At 34.7% G+C, this 12,171-nt stretch overlaps 1 protein-coding gene, 1 long non-coding RNA gene and 3 other non-coding genes across 5 annotated transcripts in view; 1 reads left to right on the top strand and 4 right to left on the bottom strand.

Annotated features, from left to right (window-relative positions):
- Positions 1-4,502, top strand: part of shank1 (SH3 and multiple ankyrin repeat domains 1) — a 68,209-nt gene extending 63,707 nt beyond the window's left edge. The window contains exon 26 of the mRNA XM_078270130.1: positions 4,368-4,502. Coding sequence (XP_078126256.1) covers positions 4,368-4,455 — 88 coding nt within the window. The 3' untranslated portion in view covers positions 4,456-4,502. The remainder of the gene's footprint in view (positions 1-4,367) is intronic.
- Positions 3,717-10,574, bottom strand: LOC144530534 (uncharacterized). The gene is made up of 5 exons (XR_013503120.1): positions 10,494-10,574; positions 9,719-9,763; positions 9,041-9,080; positions 5,770-8,826; positions 3,717-4,451 (listed from the first exon to the last, which is right to left on the bottom strand). It is a non-coding gene; the product is annotated as an uncharacterized LOC144530534 (long non-coding RNA).
- On the bottom strand, positions 8,899-8,988 carry LOC144530863 (small nucleolar RNA SNORD88). Its single transcript, XR_013503167.1, has one exon. It is a non-coding gene; the product is annotated as a small nucleolar RNA SNORD88 (small nucleolar RNA).
- On the bottom strand, positions 9,162-9,251 carry LOC144530862 (small nucleolar RNA SNORD88). Its single transcript, XR_013503166.1, has one exon. It is a non-coding gene; the product is annotated as a small nucleolar RNA SNORD88 (small nucleolar RNA).
- On the bottom strand, positions 9,831-9,922 carry LOC144530861 (small nucleolar RNA SNORD88). Its single transcript, XR_013503165.1, has one exon. It is a non-coding gene; the product is annotated as a small nucleolar RNA SNORD88 (small nucleolar RNA).
- Positions 10,575-12,171: the final 1,597 nt, after the last annotated feature.

Below are 12,171 nucleotides of genomic sequence, written 5' to 3'. Positions count from 1 at the left end.
AAATGTTATGACATACTATAGTTTTTTCATGACTTTTTATGACATGCTATACTATGACTTTTTCATGACTTTTATTACATACTATACTACTATGACTTTTTCATGAAATGTTTTACGACATACTATGATTTTTTTATAACTTTTGATGACATCCTGTAATACTATGACTTTTTTCATTACTTTTTCATGACATACTATACTATGACTTTTTCATGCAATTTTATGACATACTATACTATGACTTTTTTATTACATTTTTCATTATACTATACTATGACTTTTTTCACTTTGACAGACTGCTATGACTTTTTTCGCCATACTTTACTATGACTTTTTTAATCACTTTTTTCGACATAGTACACTATGACTTTTTTTTAAAGATTATTTTTTGGAGCATTTCCGCCTTTAATGGATAGGACAGCTAGACGTGAAAGGGGAGAGAGACAGGCTAAAGACATGCAGGAAACCATCACAGGTCAGACTCGAACCCTTAACCTTTTGCGTTGAGGTATTAACCTGTACGTATATCTGTGCCTGCTCTACCAACTGAGCAAACCTGGCCACAGTACTGTGACTTTTTCTCATTAGTTTTTTATGACATATTATACTATGACTTTTTCAGTACATATAATACTATGACTTTTTTCATTACTTTTTTATGACATGCTGTACTACGATTTTTTTTGTGGCATTTCCGCCATTTAATGAAAATACTATACCATGACTTTTTTATCACTTTTTCAACATACTATACTGTGAAGTTTTTGTCACTTTTTTCGACATACTATACTATGACTTTTTTAATCACTTTTTTTGACATACTATTCTATGACTTTTTTCGACATGCTATACTATGACTTTTTTATCACTTTTTTCATGACATACTATACTATGACTTTTTTTCGATTTTCTATGCTATGACTTTTTTATCACATTTTTTGACATACTATACTATGTTGTTGTCACTTTTTTCGACATACTATACTATGACTTTTTTATCACTTTTTTCAACATACTATTCTATGACTTTTTTTCCACATACTATAGTATGACTTTTTTCGATTTTCTATATGACTTTTTTTATCAAATTTTTTTGACATACAATACTGTGTTGTTTTTGATCACTTTTTTCGACATACTATACTATGACTTTTTTATTAGTTTTTTCGACATACTATTCTAGGACTTTTTTCTCACTATTTTCGGCATACTATACTGTGACTTTTTTCTGACATACTTTACTATGACTTTTTTTATCACTTTTTTCGACGTACTATACTGTGACTTTTTTTTATCACTTTTTTGACATACTATACTATGAAGTTTTAGTCACTTTTTTCAACATACTACACCATGACTTTTTTGATTAGTTTTTTCGCCATCCTATTCTATGACTTTTTTTGACACACTATACTATGACTTTTTTATCACATTTTTGACATACTATACTATGACGTTTTTGTCACTTTTTTCAAGATACTATACTATGACTTTTTTATCACTTTTTTCGACATACTATTCTATGACGTTTTTCGACATACTATACTGTGACTTGTTTTCACATTTTTGACATGCTATACTATGAAGTTTTTGTCACTTTTTTCAACATTTTATACTATGACTTTTCTTCAAATTTTTGACATGCTATACTATGAAGTTTTTGTCACTTCTTTCGACGTACTATACGTTGACTTTTTTATCACATTTTTGACATACTATACTATGACGTTTTTGTCACTTTTTTACAACATACTACACTATGTCTTTTTTATCACTTTTTTTGACATACTATTCTATGATTTTTTTTGACATACTATACTATGACTTTGTTATTAGGTTTTTCGACATACTAGACTATGACTTTTTTTGACACACTATACTATATTGTGATGTTTTTGTCACTTTTTTCGACATTTTATACTATGACTTTTCTATCAAATTTTTTGACATACTATACTATGACTTTTTTTTAATCACATTTTTTTAAATACTATACTTGGACATTTTTGTCACTTTTTTCAACATACTATACTATGACTTTTTTCTCACTTTTTTTGACATACTATTCTATGACATTTTTCGTCATACTATACTATGACTTTTTGATAACTTTTTTCGACATACTATGCTATGACTTTTTTCGACATACTAGAGTTGACTCTTTCATCACTTTTTTCGACATGCTTTACAATGCCTCTTTTATCACTTTTGTCAACATAGTATACTATGACTTTTTTTGACATATACTATGACTTTTTTATGACTTTTTCGACATACTATACTATGACTTTTTTTGACACACTATACTACGACTTGTTTTGACATGCTATACTATGTTGTTTTTGTCACTTTTTTCGACATGCTATACTATGACTTTTTTATCACTTTTTTCGACGTACTATACGTTGACTCTTTCATCACTTTTTTCGACATGCTTTACAATGCCTCTTTTATCACTTTTGTCAACATAGTATACTATGACTTTTTTGACATATTATACTATGACTTTTTTATGACTTTTTTTGACACACTATACTATGACGTTTTTGTCACTTTTTACAACATACTATACTATCACTTTTTCATCACTTTTTTCAAACATACTATACTAAGACTTTTTTTGACACACTATACTATGACTTTTTTATCACTTTTTTCGACATACTATACTATGACTTTTTTATCACATTTTTGACATACTATACTATGACGTTTTTGTCACTTATTACAACATACTACACTATGACTTTTTTATCACTTTTTTCGACATACTACACTATGACTTTTTTCGACATGCTATACTATGACTTTATTAGGTTTTTCGACATACTACACTATGACTTTTTTGACATACTATACTATGACTTTTTTTGACATACTATACTATGACTTTTTTATCACATTTTTGACATACTATACTATGACTTTTTTATCACTTTTTTCGACATACTATACTATGACTTTTTTATCACATTTTTGACATACTATACTATGACGTTTTTGTCACTTATTACAACATACTACACTATGACTTTTTTATCACTTTTTTCGACGTACTATTCTATGATTTTTTTCGACATACTATTCAATGTCTTTTTTCGACATACTACAGTATATATACTATGACTTTTTTAACACATTTTTCGTCATACTATATGAATTTTTTTTGACATACTATTATACTATGATTTATTTATGACTTTATGACATTTTCATGGCATACTATACTATGACTTTTTCATGACATACTATACTATGATTTATTTATGACTTTATGACATTTTCATGGCATACTATACTATGACTTTTTCATGACATACTATACTATGATTTATTTATGACTTTATGACATTTTCATGGCATACTATACTATGACTTTTTCATGACATACTATACTATGAATTTTTATGACTTTGTTTTAATCACATGCTATTCTATGACTTTTTTCATTCATTTTTGTGACAGACAGACAGTACATAGATAGATAGATTGATATACTTTGATATCAAATTTAAATCCTTATATTACAGAGCAGGTTATCCAGGCATTGCATGGGAAAATATATATGAATATAAAATAAACACAACGAATAAAATAAATGAAAATAGCTCAATACAGAATTCAAGGAAACAATTCTATAATATATATATATATATATATATATATATATATATATATATATATATATATATATACACATACACACACATACATATTTTATTAATAAAATACATAATATAAGAATAGACTAAAATACACTCTGAAGCAACAAATATAGTTAATGGATTGCACTTGCATCATGCTTTTCAACTGAAAACAGGACAAAGTGCAACCTCACTTTAACCCATACACACACCTAAAGCAGTGAATCTACAAACACCAAAGCAACTTAGAGACTTCCCTACAATTAATGGTCAGTTGTACCAATCTACCACAGCCGCTGGCGTGGCTCAGGTCAACTAACCAATCAACAAAATCAACAAACTTCTCCAGATAGCTGCATGTGTACTGTGTACTGCAATGCAGTCTAAGGCTAAAGGTTAAAAAGTCTAAAACAATTATACCTTTCTCCTTAAGTACCTTGCATTTTATAAAAAAACAGATTAATTGTCCACCACAGAGGACATTGACCAAAGATGTTCTATTCAGAGGTTAAAGTTTAGTGCACATCATCAACTCCTGTTGTGATGGACTCCACCCCCCTACCACAAAGGAAATATTGTGTAGAGGCCAGGATGTCCTTTACATGGATGAGTCACGGGAAAACAACTCACTACTATGCTGCAAAACAACAAACACCATTCATAATCATTTCACAAAAAACACCAAACATCACTTGTGTCCTATGTCTGTTCTTCTGTCCTCAGGATGTCCAGCAGTCCATTCCCCATCTCTGTTCTCTCACCTCGGGATGGACAGACTGAGAGGAGGAGGGACGACGGGAGTCGGAGCTGAGGTTGCAAACGCATAATCATAAAGATAGAGAGAGAGTGAGAAAGAAGGAGGGGTGGGGGTCAATGAGGGAGGCAAACACAACTGCTGCTATCAATGGAGAATTCCCACAATAAATGAGGGGGGAACAGATTTCACACAGAGAGGACAAAAAGAGGAAGTCAAGTTCCAAAGGGAGATGGAAAGATGGGATGGAAGAAGGGCTGATGATCCATAAAGACACCGGCTGGCGCTCCCCAGTTGTGGCAGGCTGATTTACACAAGTACACTCCCTACATGCATGCACGGTCACACCAATCAACAAGTAACACAAAAACTTTCATCCAGAAATCATATGAAAATCATACGAAGACAGATATTATGAGTGATAAAACCGAAGCAAATACTGAAGAGAGAGGATTAAATCTAAAGCCAGTTCGATAAATAAAGAAGAAGAGCGGGTTGTGTTGTTGGCGAGCTAGAGAAAAAGATAACGGTGTCCTTCATCGTGCAGGCATCTTGTTGAGTAGTCTTTTTACCCCCTCAGTCGGCTGTTCAAGTTTACGAGTGGCACCCACCAAGAATGCAATCAATGACAACCCCTCCCCGTGTGAGTGGATGTTAGTTTTAAATTGTCTGAATATTTGAGGGTGAATGGGGATAAATGTGTGCAGATGTGAGGCTTTGTCTGTCTGCATGGTGAACGTAGGACGACGCAGGGCAGTATATCAGGACAGCTTCCACGTCTTTTAGAGGTGACGAGGGCTCAGACGGATAACTTGGTTCAAACCAAGGAGGCTGTCTGCGTGTTCAGCTTTGATTGGTTACGTCTTGTTTTTACCTCACCACTGATAGGGCTCTGTCCTCACTGCAGGTCCTGTGATCAGGATCTTATGTGTTTCTCTATAGCTCTTTATCATCTTAAGTCTTATAACGACATATATACAGACTGGTCACTGTATCACAAATTTGTAGCAAAAATAAGTGCCCAGACCAACAAAATAAAAATAAAAAATAAAGAATCACACCGATACACACACACACACACACACACACACACACACACACACACACACACACACACACAGACAGACACAGACAGACAGACAGACAGACACACACACACACACCCCAGTTACTACTATACATGCCTGCATGCATACACCAACATGTAGACACACACACTTGCAAGTGATTGTGTTAAGAGTTTATGGGACACCTTATATATAGACACACTATATGTTTGGATCCAAGCTATACAAAAGGAGACAGACTGCTTTCAACTGTTAGACTGGATGTGACAATGTGAAGAGAAATACCCCAGAGGATTTGATTTACCGAGAAAGACTTCCTCAGAGTTGAGGCAACTGTTGTTCAACCATTCAGACCTTCCGTCCGAGGGAGACTGGAAAGGAGAGGGGAGGGGAAGAGGAAAAACTGCCATTTTCTTGCTCTTTCCCACCCAATCGCCCCTGCTCCTTCCAGGAGTGGCCTTTCTCTCTCTTGACAAAATCCAGGAGGAAACAAGCAGCCACCCAGCCGAGGGGATCTGAGAGAAAACGCTTATATTGAGTTTTAATACTATGATTGTTCTTACAATTTTTAAACTTCAAATGGGAATACTGGAATACTGATATTGATATGAAGAGATTTATTGTTACTATTTATCATTACTTCATCGTCCTTACTGTTATTATAGCTTGTGCAGTCAGTGTATTTTCTGACTGTGTGATGAAGATGGTATTGGTGATATATATATATATATATGTATGTATATATAGTTATTTTTGAATAGAAAGATGCATATTATTTCTTGCACGGTACCCTTAACATTGCTTCTATGTGACAAGAAGCATTGCAACTTAATGTGAAGCACATTTTTAGACACACTTCTCCTTTTTGTTTTTCTTTCAACAGACTGTGAAGCTTTAATCAATATCATGTTGACCTTTATGGCATCAAAATATGATTTCCTCACTCTTTTAAAAGTTAGTTGCCACTTAATATGCAGATACTAAAAGTGTAGCAACTGTTGCTCTGGGGATGCCCACGATACACATAAGTGAAAATAATGTATCACTTTATTTAAGCTGTCCTTTTTTTTTCCTTCTCAATTCTGGCTAACAGACAGCCCCTTTTGATTGATTACATACACACATTTCATTGTTTTTCTGCGTCTTGACTTGCCATATTGCACTGCAGTCTTTTTACTTTCCTATCAGCTTCCACTGCACATTTACATCTCATTATAACCACAGTCCTGCTTTTCTCACTGCTGCTGAGATCAAATATAAGGGCTCTCTCATGACCTCTCTACCTTGAACAACACTTCACCTCTCCTGCCGCTTTTGAGTCCTCGAACACTTATCAAACGTATGCTTTACATCAGGCGTAGTTAGGGGAGTTTACTCTTCTCCCAGGCCCTGCTGTCTTGTCTGTTTTATGCAAAAAGATAAATGAGTTTTCATAGATCATTTCGCTCAAACTGCACATACATACAGGCATGTGAATGAACACAGGCCATTAAGGTGGATTTGTCTGTAATTGTTTTGAGCTGGTGGTCAATGAGAGATTATATTTGAATGGAAGGGAAATAGCAATAAGGACGATGAAAACGATGGTCATCTAATTATGGTTTAAGATGTAAAAAAAAGTCTCAAAAGTTCTACAGAATCTCTGTCTTCCAAATAATATTTAACATGAAAAGGTACAATGTATTTAACTGTTCTGCTTTCTTTACAGTTCGACCCGTTCTCTACATTTGCCCCCTTCTACTGTTATTGACCTGACAGTATTAAGAGCTCCAGTCTGTTTTCGCTCATTTGCATCTCCTTGTTTTGTACAAAGCACCTTCTGCTATTGCTGACATGTGCCAGTATGCTCACAGCTCATTGTTTATTACCAGCATATTATGCAATGACCCTATTTCCATTAGCAACTGTGTGTTTTTTTTTTTTTTTTTTTACATTTCCCTTTAAAGGTTTTGAAATAGTTTTCAGCCAAAAAGGGGCGTGTTTCTGAAAGGGTGAACAAGCAGAATGTGGCTTCCTGTCCAAACTCATTTCTACTTGTTTCCATCAGGTCTCAAAAGCGTTTGCTAGTGTAAATAGGGCCAATTAATTCTTTGGTTAAGACATTCTAAAAACATATCTTACTGATACAAGGATGTTCTCAGTAAGTGGCTGGTGAGAATTGTTCTCAATCCTTTTTGCATTTGATAGTTCTAATTTATAGAGGCTCATGGTCGCTGTCAGGAGATAAAGTAAGATCTGAGGGAACCGGTGTGACTCTATAGAAAGCACTTCTTTTCCTTTAAGAGATCTTTTAAAAAAAAATTAGAATATGAACTGATGAAAGGTTAACTTACAGAATATATATGTATATGTAATATGCATATACACATTCATATAACATGAATTTCAAATGTTTTAAGAGATCATAAATTGTTAGAATTATAATAAAGAAACTAAGTTGTAATTTATGTTTTGTGATTTCGTGAATCGGATATTTACCGTGGAGCAAGACAATGCTCTTAATGAATTTGGGTATGGTGCATTATTGTATCATTTATGTAACCCTACATGAGATGAAATGGATTACAGTAGGTAACTTCAAAACTATTCATATAAACAAAAACCAAAAAAAAAAAACACTGCATAAAGCTAGCCCAGTGCTGCAGTACATTGTGTACGATGCACCAATAATATACTTAATTGGTGAGGATTTCATGTTTAAGGACCTAGAAATTGCACCCTCCTGTAAATTCCTCCGTAATTAAATTCCAGGGTACAGACGGTGAAACAGCCTTTTTTCTGTCCTTCATAAAAGCAATGTAATCATGTAGTGAATGATTGATTTGCATTGTGCACACCTAAAAAGGGAAATACCTTGTTTTTTTAGTCTTAAGATTGTTTACCCAAATGTTTCAATAGTGTACACAACAGAAAATACTCCATATGTTACAACTTTAGTATACAAAGTATTTTAAAACCAATTTAATTTCAACATTAGATGTATCCTGTAACCACCATTTTATCAATATATACCAAATAATTACAATTTGAAACATTTATAAGAGTAAAAAAACAAAAAAAAGATTTACACTTGATCAAAATCAGTATCAGGTTCAGTGCTGTAAGTCAACAGAATTAGGGCAACTGCAAAACATTTATAAATGTCATAGTTGAATAACTTCAGTGACAGAAGGGTCACAAGTCATTACATCATTTCAATAATATAATGCCCCTATACTCTGGAATAGTAGTTGCACAAAAGGGAAGAAACAATACTTTAAGAACTTTTATTGGATCTAAAATTAAATACTGGTTAACATTTCCTTAAAAAAAAAAAAAAAAAATATTGTTATAAAGCTGATGTCTGTGGGAGGACCAGTACCTGAAAAATAAACAGTAAACGGCAGTCAGAATAATCTCAATCCTACACAGTTAAAACATCTTTTATATCAATCATCTCATCAGAGTCTGCCTTGTCAAGGGCAGAAATGCACTTCTGTCATCACTAGTTTTCTGAGCCCAGTGCTATACATCACAAGAGATCAGCATTCAGCGTCTGTAAGTTAAAGGCCAAGAAATGCTGCGTTATGACAAACCTGATTTAAGTCCAGTCTGTAAGTGGCTTCACTTTAACACCTGAAGAAAGAAGAAAATACCATTTTAAGTGTTATAATTCTCACTTTTGACTTCTTTTAACTTTACTTTTCATTTGTGTAGTTTCTCCTCAAACTCTGGCTTGTCAGGGCCAAAGATGCACGTTTGTCTTCATACAGACTCGGAGCCCAGTGCAAGTCATCAGGGGAGAGGGACAGTTTGAGTTTAAACTGGCAGGAATAACAAAAGCACTGAGTTGCAGTAGCTGACATGCACAAGTATAGCTAGATTCGCAAACAAATCTCTTATCAAAAGCAATAAACGTCCAGTTAGTATACAAAGCCATCTTACCAGTTTTAGTGATGTGCTCAACGCAGACTACTTGAGACAGAATTGACTTTCAACGAAGGGTGCCAATTTTAAAGTTTTATTTTTAATATCCTCGATAGAACTGCTAGTATGCGCATGTGTGTAGTCTGATTTACTCACTCAATGAGCTTGTGAGAGTTAACTGTAAAATGAGTTCATTGCTCTCCGGTGGTCACAGTTCATAACTACACTGAAAAAATTTCTGTTCTAACATTTTCACCAAAAGATTTTGTAAACCATGGGTGTTCAGTTGGTAGAGCTGTTGGATGCCTTGAGAACATTTACAATTATGATACATACATTTTACACACCTATTTGGAGTCCAGTCTATGAGTGCTTCCAATGTTGTAAGTGATCTGAAAAAGGACAAAAGCATGTGTTATTGTATAGTCATGACCATAACCTAGACCAACATTAGCTTATTTTCTCCTCAGAAACTCTGGCTTGTCAGGGCCAAAGATGCACGTTTTTCTTCATAAAGACTCAGAGCCCAGTGCAAGTCATCACGGGAGGGACAGCTAAAGCCATACAAGTAGATACCTCATCATATATAAGCAACATTACATTTACGTTGAAATGCAATCATTCATGCTGTGCTAGTATTTATCTTGCGATTACTGATTCGACATACTATGCTAATGTACCATGTTAGCTAGCATGCTTACCACGTGGAGTTAGCAATAGGCCCCAGCGTTACCGGCTAATGCAGCTGCTGTACATGCTAAGGGAACACGGCAGTAACCCAACCACACCACGTTCAACACGTGTCCTAGAAGTGGCTACATGATTTGAGTTGTTGCCTCATTTCGGTGTTAAATCCAACATACAATGTATCCACCAAAACCGTATCGGTTTTTCATAACTCAGTTTTTACTGGCGGCTACAGCAGTTTGATACTGCTAGCGTTAATCATACCGAATTGAAGTTTAACGCTAGCATGAAACCATAAGCGACGAATGTTAACGTTATTCATTCAAATAACAGAAAGGCCGTGGATTGCAGTGACGTTAGTTATATTACACTACTCTACTAGTCGAAATATGTTAACACAAAAAGCAATCAGTGGTATTCATAATATAATCTTACCAAAAGTGATGTTTCTGTCGAGGAAGACCGCAACCAAGTGACTGCTGCTGCTGCTTCCTCTTCTTATAAATATGGGCGGTTGGCAGCCATCTTATAAAACCACTACCGCCACCTAGTGGACTGGAGCGGAAACAATGACCAAGAATCAAGTCGAAATCCTCTCTTCTTAACCTCGAACTACCTTAAGTGACTACTATTAATATTCACTTTACTGGTAAATTCCAAATAATACGCTAAGATGTTAGGTCCACCGCCCATTCACAAAGTTTACAATACTGGTTGTTTGAAATCGTGCATTATCTATGGATAAAATAAGTAGTGCTGCCCTCTGGTGGCCACACTGCGCAACTACACGTCAATTTTAATTGTTATATTTTGAAAGTATCAACCAGAAATAATACGATGTCATTGCGTTTGGCTTTACTTCATTGTAACCAGTAGATGTTGTCAAAAGACAAACGCAACAAGTCTAAAGACTAAGTAACATCTTTACAGTACAAACAGTCTTTGAGCCGGACAACCTGTGTGTTGTATTCTGTTATTATTTAGAATCACGAATGTTTCTATTTCTGCCCTCCTTTGGTTACAATGACGAACTGCAACTGTACTCTACCAGTAAAGTCAAACCAAATGCACACAAAATAGTAGTACTTCCGAAAAATACTTTCAAAATAAAACATTTACAATCGGGCTGTAGTTACGCACTGTGGCCACCAGAGGGAAGAAACACCAAGTGACTAAAACTGTAAAAGAAAAAGAAAAGCAGTGTACAGCTGTCTATAAGGCAGATAACGTGTTCATTTGCAATCATGTATTTCAGCCCTCTAGTGGCCACAGTGCGTAACTACATATATTTACTTAAAAAGCTGCAGTTACTCACTGTGACCACGAGGGGGCAAGGCACTTCCGGTATACATTTCAAAATAAAACTCAAAGTGTAGCTATTAGATAAACCCTATTAGCCTACAAAATGATTAGTGATGCTAGACCTGAAACAGACGACTTTACTGAGTATTGCCCTTTCAAAGCTGATGTTTCGATGCAAGATGTATCAATGCCTCATTAAACACAGCCAAATATCAATAAAGTATGCTGCTGGCTTTAAATATGGGGCATATAATCTGCCACAGTATTTGAAAGCAGAGCTGTACTGACTGAAACTTTGTTTCTAAGTGATCTGTTGATATAACATGACCTTACTAAACAAAATATCAAGGCTGACAATGGTGAGTTCACTTATATAGTTCAATTTTTGACTCACCGTTTATATGGTTTTGCATTGAATCACTCTTTACAGATGCAGTACAAATGTGCAGGTGTTAGAGGTGAGACCATTTTATTTTACATCAGTTTGACCCTAGTGGGTGGCCTACAATATGCCTTTTCAAAAACAACTTCTTAAACTAATATTTCATTCACATCAAAGTAAACAAGGTAAATGTACTTGAGTGAGCTTTCCCACACATTTATAACCAACAGTATTTAAGTGTACATTTTGTACTTTTCTAGTATGATATGAATAATGGACACCTTTAAGGTAAATCGTGAATCGAGCTGGAGTTAGAATCGTTCTACTATTTCTCTAACTTTCCTATAGGGATTTGCACTGTGCCACTGCATGGTGAATCTACATAAACATTACTTTACAGGGACCTTATTCCACTTGTTGACTTTTTCT

Source organism: Sander vitreus, chromosome 15 (genome assembly GCF_031162955.1).
Source record: "Sander vitreus isolate 19-12246 chromosome 15, sanVit1, whole genome shotgun sequence".
Taxonomy (NCBI): Eukaryota; Metazoa; Chordata; class Actinopteri; order Perciformes; family Percidae; genus Sander; species Sander vitreus.
The sequence above is the reverse complement of the archived record's forward strand: the minus strand, read 5'-3'. Positions and strand labels throughout refer to the sequence as shown.